The 14,172-nt window shown below is 34.0% G+C and overlaps 1 protein-coding gene across 4 annotated transcripts; it reads left to right on the top strand.

The window, feature by feature from the left end:
* Positions 1-485: 485 nt before the first annotated feature.
* Cf2 (Chorion factor 2) lies at positions 486-13,186 on the top strand. 4 transcript variants are annotated; one of them, XM_067768310.1, is made up of 4 exons: positions 486-895; positions 1,662-2,905; positions 4,307-4,485; positions 13,011-13,186. In XM_067768310.1, the coding sequence occupies exons 1-4, from the start codon at positions 890-892 to the stop codon at positions 13,184-13,186; spliced, it is 1,605 nt and encodes a 534-aa protein (XP_067624411.1). In that variant the 5' UTR covers positions 486-889. The 4 variants fall into 4 exon arrangements, with proteins under 4 accessions (XP_067624411.1, XP_067624409.1, XP_067624412.1 ...); XM_067768308.1 differs by having other exon boundaries at positions 499-1,409; XM_067768311.1 differs by having other exon boundaries at positions 500-1,409; positions 4,307-4,401.
* The last annotated feature ends 986 nt before the right edge of the window (positions 13,187-14,172 follow it).

Below are 14,172 nucleotides of genomic sequence, written 5' to 3' on the forward strand. Positions count from 1 at the left end.
CCATGGAGTACTACAGTGAAAGTACCTTGGAAAGTACTCTCACGTATGTACTCTATGGAATACTCACAAACAAAGCGAGAGTGGGATCACCTACTCCTCTCCTAGGACACCGCAATGTTAATTGGAGCACATTTTTTGTATGAATTCAGATTAGATTTGGAGCAGTCCTATACTCCCAAAGGAGTATTCTTTACATTATTTATAGAGTACTCGCGTTTTTTGAAGGGATGTATACATAAAACCAGTGCGCGGTTGCATTTTATCAGAGTTGCCGTAGTAAAATTTTATTATCAGTTAATTGTATGCAATATTTTTCTTTTGGCAACTCTGTTCGATCGTCATCGTGTCGTTATCACGGTCGTTAAAAAACGAGCAATGATCGGCTGATGGTGGTCCGCAAACGCATTGCAAAGGAGTATTATTAGAGTACTCCAACATGAAGAAAATGGAACACGCAATCCAACAATTTTTGCAGGGTTGTTATTACCGTAGCATAGCTATTCTGTTTTTAAACTGGGATTATATAGGTTATAATATAACCCAGTCCATCAAGGTGGCATCATGTTCCTTTCGCGATTTACGTCATTCTTCTTTTCACAGTTTCGTTCTGGCAACGTTGTAATTTTGACATCCCAAAAAAAAAAGAACCCAAAAACTTTTCACAGTTCACGGAGAAGATTTTCACTTTCTGGGTATTTAATTTCCATCAGAAGGTTGTGATTTTTAGCTGCTCAAGGGCAAAAACAACATCAAACCATCAAACTGATATCAATCAACAATACAAAGAGGATGAAAAACAAGTTATATCAAGTGTAGGCGCAAAAATTTTGCTGGAACTGTGTGTGTGGAACCAGTGAATCAACAACGAAGACGGCCACCGTCTGTATGTATGTATGTAAGTGTGTTGTTGGGCAGCAGTCTCAAAGAGCAACACCAACAGCAGCGCACTAGTGGTGTGGAAGGAGGTAGTTGAAATCTTTGTTCGCAAAGCTTTTTGGGGGGCAAAAGGTGGATGAGTAGACAGCTAAAACATAAGTAGAAATAGGCAGAGCAATTGTGCCAATATAAAAAAAATCGGAAGCGCAGAGTGACAAAATCGCGTCCAAAAATGCGAAAGTGATGAAAAAGTGAAATTCCGAAATTGGAATTAACACCGACGACGAAAAAAGATCGTGTAAGGATGATAGCATGCACACGGGGGAGAAGCAGCGACATAGAGTAGGAGTCAAAGATAATTAATTGTAGAAAATGTAAAAAAAAAAAAAAAAAAAATTCATTGTGAAACGAAAGACAAATGGAAACCATTGTTGAAGTTGAAAATTGTCTACGCTAATAGTTAGATTTTTTATTTAACTTATATGCAAAATAAATTGCCGCACGGTAAATGCTATCAATTTTGCAGCAGTGAGGTAAACGGGTAGAACATTTAACATACATAGTTGCTGATTCGCGCTTACCCCATCTGCTCTTGCCTCGCCTACGTCACACAGCATTTTGTGTACGTCGGAACGCTAACAAAAATTGTGCTTTTGTGCTAATAACGCATTGCATCACATACACATAGCTCGATACATATTTCTTGCAAAAATCATCATTGCATTGCTTGGGGTATTTGTCAATTGCTTGATGCCATAATGTTGAAATCATCCTCTACCGCACAGGAACTGCGGCTCCAAAGGCCAGTGGCACACGTATCGTCAGCAACAATCACAGCAGCAAGTAGTGCTATGGATACACTAAAAACATCATTTCTACCCAATTTGGGAATGGATGGTGGCGTTATTACAACGGCTAGCTTCTGTCCAATGTGCGGCCAACAATTCGATAGGCCACAACATGCACAGGAGCATATGCAATTATGTCATGGCATATCAGCGGGTATGATTGGTGGCGGTGGTGGTATTTTGTTGGGTGGTGTTCCACAGCCGAATGTACCAGTAAGTGACCCCATGAAAATCGATTATCCCTGCTTGAGTTGTGATGAAAAATTTGGCTCTGCGCAAGAATTGGACGAACATCATCGCATCATACACCAGACAACAGCATTTTTGGCGCGTTGCATGGCATGTGGTATATATGGTATATCATCGGTAACATTGCATGAAGGTGATGAATTTAAATGTATGCACTGTGGTTCTGTATCTACTGCCTCGAATATGAACATTGCACAGCAGCCACCTTATATGGATCAGCCAGAAGCACCACAAACGCCAGAAGAGATGCCTTCTATACCACCTGAAGAAATGAATACCATACCACCAGAAGAATTGACATCGAGGCAAAGTCAGCAACAGCAGCAGCAGCATCAACAACAACAACAACAACAGCGCCAGCAACAACAACATCAACAACAGCAACAGGCGGCTGTACAATCACAGCAGCTGCAGCAACATCAACAGCGGCTCCAACAACAAGCTGAATTGTTAGAGCGCCAAAGGCAGGCGCAAACTGAATTGCTAGAGCAACAGCAACAGCAAGCACAATCGCAACAACAGCAACAACAAACGCAAGCACAACAACAACCAACGCAATTAAAAGTCCCACCTATAACTGTAAAATTAAATAAAGGCAGCAATGGCAGTACTGAAGGGCATCCACATGTGATAATAAAAGAGGAACCTATAGGCATTAGTGATGTTAATGGTGAGATGGACACAGTTCCTGTTTTCACTATCCAGCAACCACCGCCTGGCGCCACAAGTGTTGTAGTAAGCACAGCTGCAGCAGTGGCTGCAGGAGCCATTGGTAATGCGACTGGTACAACAGCAGGTAGCGCTGGTGCCGCTACAGATGCAAACGCTTCTGAGATCAATAAAATACGCCATAAATGTCCAGAATGTCCGAAAACTTTCAAAACGCCGGGAACACTAGCGATGCACCGCAAGATACATAGTGGCGAAGCAGAGTAAATTATTGCACATTCATATATACATATACTATATAATATATGTTTTTACATAATAATATGTTTATTTATAAATTTGTATGTAGTATGTGATGAAGGTCATGAGCGATATTTCGTGTGTTCCATATCAAAAAAAAAAAAAAGAATATCAACACACGTTATTTCGAACTTTGCTTTCATTATATGTATGTAGACTTTAAATGTTTTTTAAACAATACCCTATTTGTACCCCTCCTTGGAAAAAAGTGTGTGATCTGAAGCTCGAAACAATTGTCGCATATTAATTTCGAAAATTCTTTCTGTTTAATTCAAACTACATACTACCAATCTTTTGCAAATATGTACAAGCTTTTTGTAGAAATTTATAAATTGAAGTAGAACTTTATGTTGGGTTTATTTTTTTGATTTGAAAGAATTTCAAAGCGGAACCTATTTTTTCGAACGATTCGAAATCCCACAAACATATAAAGCATGTCCCAAAAGTAAAAGTTATTATTTAAATGTAATTTCGAAAACAGAAATCGAAAATTAAAGTTTAAAGATTTTCGAATTTAGTTGGTTTTCGGCAATGTAAGTAAATAACTAAAACTCGAACTCATTCAAAAAAAAAGGGAAGGAAAATGCGTAGGCCAAAACTTTGATATAAAATATAAAAAAAATTGGTTTGGTACACCATTGAAATTGATTTATAATAAATTATTAGACAAAAAGTAAAAATAATATTTAATTTTGAAATCGGTTGTCCTATTTTTATGGTTAGTATATACTGTTGTTGTTATTGTTGATCTCATCCGGCTCAATCCGGCCTTGAGCACAACAATAACAACAACGGTAAACCATAGCCTAAAAAAAAAAATTTAATAACTATTTCCAAAAAAACAAATCGGGAGTAAAAGATTTCGGAAAAATTTTTAAATTTTTTTTTTTTAATTTTCAAAAATTGTACTCCTTAGAAAAAAAGACGAAAACTATTCCTAAAATTGTATTTAAATTTGAACAAAAAATAGTCCCGAATATTATTGAAAATAATATATACAATTTTCGGAATCTGTTTTCCTATTTTAGAAAAATTCCAACTTTATGTGTCTATTACCTAAAGAAATAATTTAACTAGAAAATCTAAACAAGTAAAAACAAGTTAACACTTTTATTTGTGCTTGAAAAAAATCGTTCTGTGATCTGTCAAATAGCAGCTAGCATATACTGGAGATGGTGAAAAAGGCACTGAAAGTGTTACATTTTTTTTTATTGATGAATCGGTTTTTGGCAGGGTGGCTTTTTTATTTTAAATACGTATACATTTTGTTTTAAAATTGTATTTTTGTCGTGATTAAATATTAACTTAATTCTTTTCTGTTTTCTATTTGTTAACCATCTACGTTCTACATCGTCCAAAAACAGCGTCACGCCCAAAGAACGCCCATACACGTGCACCTACTGCGGCAAGTCATTCACTCAATCGAACACCCTCAAACAGCACACGCGCATTCATACAGGTGAGAAACCCTTTAGATGTGGATATTGTGGCAGGCAATTCACTGTAAAGGACTACCTGAACAAACATTTAACAACTCACACGGGTGAGAGAATATAGTATATTTTGCAAAAATCAATCAATCAATCAATCAGTCAATCAATCAGCTCAAACTCAGTTCAGTTCAATCAATCAGCCAAATCCAATCTCAAAACCAAAATCGAAACCACTCTCAAACCAAATCAATTATTAAAATCACAATATCAACAACCAGATACAAATTCAGAAATTATTCTCAGCTCAGCTAAATATGTATTTTTATAAATGCAATCGTTCACCAAGAACAAAAAAAATGTCAAATTTGTATACGCATAGTATTATTTTTTGTTTTTTTTTTTCTTGAAATGCTATTGCAAATTATTAAATTAAATTTCATCTCATTATTAGCGATATGATGGCCAATTTTCATATATATATATTTTTAATATTACATTGTCGGGAATATAAATATTTTACACGCATCATGCAAAAAGTCGACCAATAAACGTGTGTACTTCGTTGAAACAGTAAAATTCGTGCGACTATCTCGATAAAAAATCACACAATTCGCAAAGATTTTTGTCTACATTTTTTCAGTGTACTTCAGGCACTTTTTCGTATCAAAAATAACGTTTTACACACTTTGTATGGAAAAAACTGTCAGAAATCAATACTTTGAACTTGGGCCCGTATTTACGATCCGTGATCGAAACTCATTTTTTAAATCACAATAGCTCTGAAATGGAGGTTCGGATTAATGACATAAGTGAACTAGCGACAAATAGTACTCATTAGATCAATACCTTATTTTAATTTTTTGGCAGTTATCGTTTGAGTGAAAAAGGTTTTCAGTGACTGATTGTAAAACAAAAACGGGCCTTCTACTTTGTTATGCCAATTTCACACAGAGACTTAATGAAACAATTAGTCAAGTTTTCTATATTAAAGCCCCAATTAACTCTAATCTTCCATACAAAATACAAATTCTTAATTATCTTATTATTGCTTTATTGAATGTCTAATCGAGTGAAAAGTCCAGTCGGTTTTGCTTGGTGCTTCGAATTTTATGGTCAATATAACAAATGACAATCAAAAATAAATTATTTTCAATAATTTCCAGAAAATAGAAAAACACGAAAAAATTTCAAAATTTAATTTTCGCTGCATTTGCTGCAAAAGATAATATGGCTTTTTCGAAAATAGGCACACATTTGGTTAGGTGCAACATCTATGGGTAGTTGCGCATACATTTTATTTTGATTGTATTTATAGTTAAGAAGAAATCGGCTCCTTTCCATTTTAAGTATTTTTTGTAAAAACGAAATATTTTTTTGGGGCTGCTGACAGATGTGCGCTTAATGAAGCAAAAGACCCTGTATGAAAAGGGAAACTTAATTATTTCATTATATAGAATGGTGATTCGATTAAGTTTACATATGTGTGAAAACAGTATTAGACTAAAATGAATTCGACTACAAAACTGCATAAGGAAAAAGTTCATCAAGATTTTTAAAATATTGAATATTTTGGAAATCGTTTTCAAATTTTCGTTATACATTTGATTTATGTAGGTTTTTTATACCTTTCATGAAAATGAAATGATATATTAACTTCGTCACGAATCTCAAAGTCCGTAAAGGAAATATCTCTGTAAGTCTGTAAAGGAAAATAGATAGATCCACCATTAAGTATACCGAAATAATCAGGATGAAGAGCTGAGTTAGCCATGTTCGTCTGTCCGTCTGTCTGTGTGTATGCAAACTAGACCCTCAATTTTTGAGATATCATGATAAAATTTGGTGAGCGCTTATATTTAGATGTCCAATTAGACATTTGTCGGAACCGGCCGGATCGGACCACTATAGCATATATCCTCCATATAACCGATTTTTCAGAAAAGAGGATTTTTGTCATATCTTCCTTAATTTATCATATTGAAGCTGTCTGAAAAAATGGATGAAATCGGTCGAATATATAGCATAAATCCCCCAAAACCGATTGTTAAGATAACAAGCTTTTCGTAATTACTGCGTCATTTTAACAGCTAGAGGCTTAAAATTTCACGGAATGCTTACATATAGAGCATTTATTGTTGTCTGAAAAAATTGTATAGATCGGTAATATATATAGTATATATCTCATACAACCGATTGTTCAGATAAAAAACTTTTCGTAATTTCTGCCCCATTTTCACAGCTAGAAGCTTCAAATTTCACCAAATGCTTACGTATATAGCATATATTGTTGTCTGAAAAAATCATAGAGATCGGTGGTATATATAGTATATACCCCAAATAAACTGTAATTTCTGTCCCCTTTTTTACAGCTAGAAGTATCAAATTTCAGCAAATACTTACGCTTACGTCATATATTGTTGAAATAAGTCATTCCTGGTCATAGTTTTTAAATGCACACCCCAAAAAACCTGAAACTTTGCATCCTCACACAAAGTACCTACCTATTTTTTATTTTATATTTATCTTAAAAATTGCTTAGGTATGTACCTCTGTTCACTATATTTTTTTTATCTTATACAGCCGATTATTTGGATATTACGAATGGGAAAAGATTATTGTTCAGCCCCATTCATGAAAGGTATGAGGTCTTCGGCAGTCCCGTCTTACTTGTTTTAGTTAACAAAATTGCAAATAAGTAAGGGAAGAAAACAATTTTTTAATAAGTTTTGCTACTATTTTTCTACTCATGGGTGCAGGTAACGCAAATGTAGAAATGGCAACTTTATTCCTTTGGAGTTAAGAATAAATTGGGTTAGTCGACTTTTTATGGGCGATTCAGACCTCGAATGGAATCAGGGATTTTAGATAAAACTACTACTATAAATTACTTGATTTTGATTGTCATTAAATATTGCAAAAACTAAAACAAATTTGAGATATGAATAAAATTTGCCATCATATCATCATCATAGTCTTCGCAAAATTAATTTCGTTAGCCACAAAAGCAACACAATTTTTAAGCACTCGCTTATTAAACATTTAGTTTTTTTTTGGTCCGCCTATTGCAGCCACTAAAAAGCCTCCCACCTACATTTAAACAATATCGCATTTCCCTCCATCTCATCATATGTATTTGTAGTATTGTTGTTATTGAAGAATTATAATAAAATAATTTTATTTTTTTTGTCAACTTGTCTGCAAATGCCAGAGCTAAGACATTGATTTGTTGAACAACACGTGCACATACAGTCACTCACTGCGAAAATGATACAATTACTTTCGACTTATTGGGTTAATCCCCGAAGGCCTTCGGGAGTGTTATCGATGTTCGTGGTCCTTCGCCGGATGCAGATCCGGTACGTACCGGTACCATGCCCAACCATCTCGGGAACGATTTGGTATAACCTCATGCGACCTTCTAGGCCATACCGCCCTCCCACCCCCAATATCCATGAGGAGTTTGGAGTCGCCAGAGCCTCGGCTGTTAATGAAACAGGATTCGCCACGGATAGGTGAGGTTGACAATTGGGTTGGAGAAGCTATATTTTGCGCTAGCAACACCTTGATAGGGTTGCGCTACACAACCCCTTGAATCTATTTGGTATTTTAGTCGCCTCGGCACACCTACCGGGGGTATATTCTAACCCCCTCCAATATAGTGTTTCTAAGCGTTACTTTACAGTGTATTAAAGTAATAACGTTTTATCAAATCGATATTAATTACGCAAAGAGTCTCTAATGAAATTTGATTTATTATCCACCTTGTTTTTAAGATCTGACATGACGCGTTGACATTGACTAGTTTCAGTTGCATAGAAAGTATTGATTTAAAAATACTAAAATCACCCATTTAAGTCTGCTTCCTGAACTATTTTTATTTAATTCGATTTTATTACATTTTAAAGGTAAAACTATACGACAAGGTGACAACTATTTCAATTATGCCAATTTATATTGATTGCGAAATCAATCGAAATTTTTCAAAACTATAAATTTAACAAGTAAGGAAGGCTAAGTTCGGGTGTAACCGAACATTACATACTCAGCTGAGAGCTTTGGAGACAAAATAAGAGAAAATCACCATTTAGGAAAATGAACCTAGGGTAACCCTGGAATGTGTTTGTATGACATGGGTATCAAATGAAAGGTATTAAAGAGTATTTTAAAAGGGAGTGGGCCCTAGCTTTGTAGGTGGACCCCTTTTCGAGGTATCGCCATAAAGGTGGATCAGGGGTGACTAGAATGTGTTTGTACGATAAGGGTATCAAATTAAAGGTATTAATGAGGGTTTTAAAAGGGAGTGGCCCTCAGATGCATATGTGAAGGCGTTTTCGAGATATCGATCAAAATGTGGACCAGGGTGACCCAGAACATCATCTGTCGGGTATCGCCAATTTATTTATATATGTAATACGACGAACAGTATTCCTGCCATGATTCCAAGGGCTTTTGATTTCGCCCTGCAGAACTTTTTCATTGTCTTCTACTTAATATGGTAGGTGTCACACTCATTTTACAAAGTTTTTCCTAAAGTTATATTTTGCGTCAAAAAACCAATCCAATCACCATGTTTCATCCCTTTTTTTGTATTTGGTATAGAATTATGGAACTTTTTCATTTTTCGAAATTTTCGATATCGAAAAAGTGGGCGTAGTCATAGTCGGATTTCGCCCATTTTTAATACCAAGATAAAGTGAGTTCAGATAAGTATGTGAACTAAGTTTAGTAAAGATATATCGATTTTTGCTCAAGTTATCGTGTTAACGGCCGAGCGGAATGACAAACGGTCGACTGTGTATAAAAACTGGGCGTGGCTTCAACCGATTTCGCCCATTTTTACAGAAAACAGTTATCGTCACACAAGGATTGGTAAATTTTTGTTCGACTTATGGCATTAAAAGTATTGTAGACAAATTAAATGAAAAAGGGCGGAACCACGCCCATTTTGAAATTTTCTTTTATTTTTGTATTTTGTTGCACCATATCATTACTGGCGTTGAATGTTGACTTAATTTACTTATATACTGTAAAGATATTAAATTTTTGTTAAAATTTGACTTTTAAAAATATTTTTTTTAAAGAGTGGGCGTGTTCGCCATCCGATTTTGCTAATTTTTATTTAGAACTCATATGGTAATGGGAGTAACATCCCTGCCAAATTTCATCATGATATCTTCAACGACTGCCAAATTACAGCTTGCAAAACTTTTAAATTAACTTCTTTTAAAAGTGGGCGTTACCACGCCCATTGTCCAAAAGTTTGCTAATTTTCTATCCTGCGTCAAAAGGTCAATCCACCTACCAAGTTTCATCGCTTTATCCGTCATTGGTAATGAATTATGGCACTTTTTCGGTTTTTCGAAATTTTCGATATCGAAAAAATGGGCATGGTTATAGTCCGATTTCGTTCATTTTAAATAGCGATCTGAGATGAGTGCCCAGTAACTTAGCTACCAAATTTCATCAAGATACCTCAAAATTTACTCAAGTTATCGAATTTTAATTTTGTGATCATTTTATTTAATTTTATTACAAAACTCCAAATCTTCTACTTTTTTCTTGAAAACTTTTATTTAAATTAAAGTGGTATATTAAACAATTTTCTAATTTTCACTTTATCTTCAATATTTTTAATTTTATTTTTCAGTGTTTATATGTATTATATTTTTTTAAAATTTGAGAAAATTGCAAATTTATTTCTTAAATGTTTTTAAAACTATTTTGGGGCATTTATAAACACCAGGTTATATATTATCTGATTATGTTTTTATGGGGCAGTTCAGGGTTTTAAAATATTTTTACAATACACTAACAAAATACATCGATTCGTATTTGCTACGTCGTTGAAAATTTGCAACATCAAAACTCATACCTGAATTCTCGAATAGTAAATCAGCAACCCTCAATTCAAAAAAAAAAAAAAAAATTAATAAATAATGAAAATAGAAAAGTTGCTCACGATCCGTAGGTTATAATTGCATGGGATACATTTTCTATAGAAATGCTCAAAATCCTGAACTACCTTAATATTTTTTATTCAGATTGGCAAAGTAAAATTTACTAATAAAAAATAGTTTAGTAGAACTTTAATAGATGACTTAAAACTACAATTAGCTTAAAATTTTAGAAATTTTGAAGAAAATTGCCAAGTTCTTACTTTTGAATAGGTAAATTTTAGTTTAGAATGTCTCAAAACTGTTCACTAAAGTTTTTTGAATTTGCTTCTAGTATTAAAATTTTTGAAAATCAAAATTTGCGAATAGTTGGCGACATCCTTTATTTTCAAACATTATGTAATTTTTTCTGCAGCTTTAAATATGCGGTACGATTTGGAAAAATTATTATTTTTTTATTCAATACTTTAGGAAAAATTTAAACAACGTGACATCAGCACGGACAAGGCGATAGCTCTTTCGATTATGCCTTGTAAATCTCTTCAAAGCCTTTTCTTCCGGGAGCCATACCTTTGTTGTTGTCAAATTTTTCCCAATTACCTTCTTTGCATAGTTTGGACAATACATACCTTGCATGTTGTTGGTGGTTCATTTGAAGAATGGTTTGTTTGTTCTAGTTTTTAAAATGCAAATAATTAACTAATGAAGTCTATTTGTATAATTAAGCGGGCAGTGCCTTTTATTGCTTTTAATGTGTAAAAATATTTTTGATTTATGTTTATTAATTTGGGACCTTATTTATTATTTTATAAACGGGTTTATATAACTTGACAGGCCGGCCGCATGGCCGTTGTGAACGAATTTTGTAATTGAAATTTAAGTAACTTCCCGATAAGCTACAAGCTTGAAACTTGGAATATAGTACAGAACCCGCTGACAATGCAATAATAAGAAAAAAAAAAACTCCGATAGGTGGCGCATGGATCGAAATATTTCAAAAATCGTATATGTCGTCCGATTTGGTTCATATTTGGAACACAAATACATACAAGAATTGAAAACGGTCTGTGAAAAAAATCGCCGCTAGGTGGCGCAAGGATCGAGATATTAAAAAAAATCGTAGATATTATATGACCGATTTGGTTCATATTTGGAACACAATTGTCAGGAAAGAGTCATTGTAATAATGAGTCACTAAATAGAATGAGAAATAATAGTCAATTAAATAAAGGCCAAAAATTGAAAATAAAATAATTTAAAAAAAATTTAAGTTAAACGGTTTTATTGAAAACAATACTTACATGAAGTAATAATAATACTAATTTCTATTGATATAGATCATAAGTAAGACCAACTGAACCTTAATTAGGTTATGCTACGCCTCACATTTTTAGAAATTTCACACGGCCAAGGCTTTTATTTAATTGTCTGATCAACGCCCTAGATTGATGAGGAGTGTGATGACTAGTACCTAGGACCTACCTAATTATTTTCTTGCTTTAGTATTATTATTAATGAAAGTATTTTTTTTCAATAAAACCGTTTAACTTAAACATTTTTTTTAAATTATTTCATTTATATATGCAAATTATATGTCATACCGCTCGCTGACTATAGCGTAGAGATATCCACTGAAATTTTGGATGGGGTGATTCTATAATGTGATTTTATAATATGGATATCCAAGGAAAACTCTCGAGGTGTTGATAAACAAACCCTTTTATTTCGAAATCTGAACACGATTTCCAGATATCTAGCAACACTTAAATGTGTTTTTGGGATATTATAAAATCCATTGACGGCGGTATCAATATCACTGCAAAGCACTCGGATGGGTATTGATTCAAAGTCAAACAAATTATTTCCCCGTTTTTCGAAGTGAGCCGCCAAAACCTTCCTTATCCTTAGATAATTTTTTATATTGGTTGTGTTTAAGAAATCAAAAAGTACACATCAATATAAACTAATATAAATTTTTTCTTTTCAACACAATATATAAATAAATATATTAAGATGAGTCCAATTTCGAACTTCGAAAGCAAATATCTTTGCTTTGGACGCTATCTTCGGAAAAGGGGAAGGCTGTGTTTTTGCTTATGCTTCAATTTCTACAAAAAAATTGATTTGGTCCAATACGTGTTGTTGCACAGTGCCATATCTCACTTGGTTTTTGAGACTTCGGCCTAAATATGGACCCAAGTAGCCTAGAATTGCTCAAAATGGGTATCAAACGAAAGGCATACTACAGGCTCGTTCTGTGCAATTTCAGCCTATTCTAATGTTTTCTCATAGCGCTAGGTTATAAGAGTGTGTAAGAACTGCATTTACACGAAAGCTTACTAAAAAAAAATTTAAAGAAAAACAAAGAAAACGGGAATATAAGGGGGGAAAAAAATTAACCCAATAGTATTGCGAAAACTGAAAAAACTGTATCGTTTTCACTTTGGCTGCACACATATTTAATATTTTTAGTACATCTTTTATTTTATTTTTATTTACATTATTATTCAAAAATGCATATATACACATTCATTTGCTCTGTTCTTTCATATGCAGCTGCTTTTGCAGTTCAACAAATCATTGGTGTTGCCGGCCAAGCAGCTGACTACATTATCTATTTACATTGCCTTAATATAACTAACGAATTTGTTTTGATTCTCTTTTTTCATTTTTTCATGCATTATGTATTCACTTTGCGTGCACTATAATGTTAAAAATGCTGAAATGCGACGCATGAGCAGGTGAGAAACCCTTCCACTGTGTCTATTGTGAGAAACGTTTTAGTGTCAAGGATTACCTCACCAAACATATACGCACACATACTGGTGAAAAACCGTATACCTGCCCATATTGTGACAAGCGTTTTACACAGCGCAGCGCTCTAACGGTACATACAACCAAGTTACATCCACTCTAGGGACGACCCATTGGCAAGGGCAGCCGTGGCCGTTTGTTGACATAGTCTTGGCTGAATGAAACGACGAAGGTGGAGACGATAGATGACGAGAAAGGAGGAGGAGACGAGGTGGAATCGAAAGCTACGATCATGAGTGTCGAAACGCTGTCGGCGGAGATTACGACGACCACAACGGCGACGACGACCACAACAATGACGGTGGCTGCAGATACAACAACAACAGCCTCAGCAGTAGCAGCAGAAATAACAAATAACAGAACAATCAGCTTATCAATCAATCAACACCAACAACAACAACAACACCAATTAAACCAACTACAGCAACAACAACAAATACACCAATTGCAGCCACAACACCAAATGCAGCAAGCAGTCGAAGTTACAGCAAACAAAGAACTCGACTTTGTATTGCATTCGATCGGTTTGCAGCGTTAACTTTTGCAAAGCCAGTCAATTGCAAAGAAAGAGATTGAGTTATAAGGAAAATAAGTAAAGTATATAAACACACCAGTATAGCGGGAAATGCAAAAAGAATACGTTTGGAAAATCGACTTTAAAGTCAGGGACCGAAAATATAATTTTTTTTTTAAATTTAGTAAGTTCAAGGAAAAAATTTACATACATCTAACAATTGAAGAAACATAAACTTTGAAGTAAAAAAATAGCATCAAAATATATACGCAAATGTTATCAGTTTTTTTTATGTACAAAATAGTCGAAAAACGTAACTGAAATTTGGAAAATTTTTAAAGTTGTGAAAATTTTCAAACTTTTATTTAGAGGAATTTTTTGTTTCAATAACTAAACATTTATATTAATTGTGTAACGAAATCTATTTCGGAAACGTTTTCCAAAAAATTAAAAAAACATTGACGAGAAAAGAAAAAAAAAACTTCTGAAATTTGCAAATCATTTGTGCTGCTATTTTCTTACCAACAGATGCATATTTCTTGTTCTTTGAAGTAGTATATATATATTTTGTTTTA

This window comes from Eurosta solidaginis, chromosome 2 (assembly GCF_040869045.1).
Source record: "Eurosta solidaginis isolate ZX-2024a chromosome 2, ASM4086904v1, whole genome shotgun sequence".
NCBI lineage: Eukaryota > Metazoa > Arthropoda > Insecta > Diptera > Tephritidae > Eurosta > Eurosta solidaginis.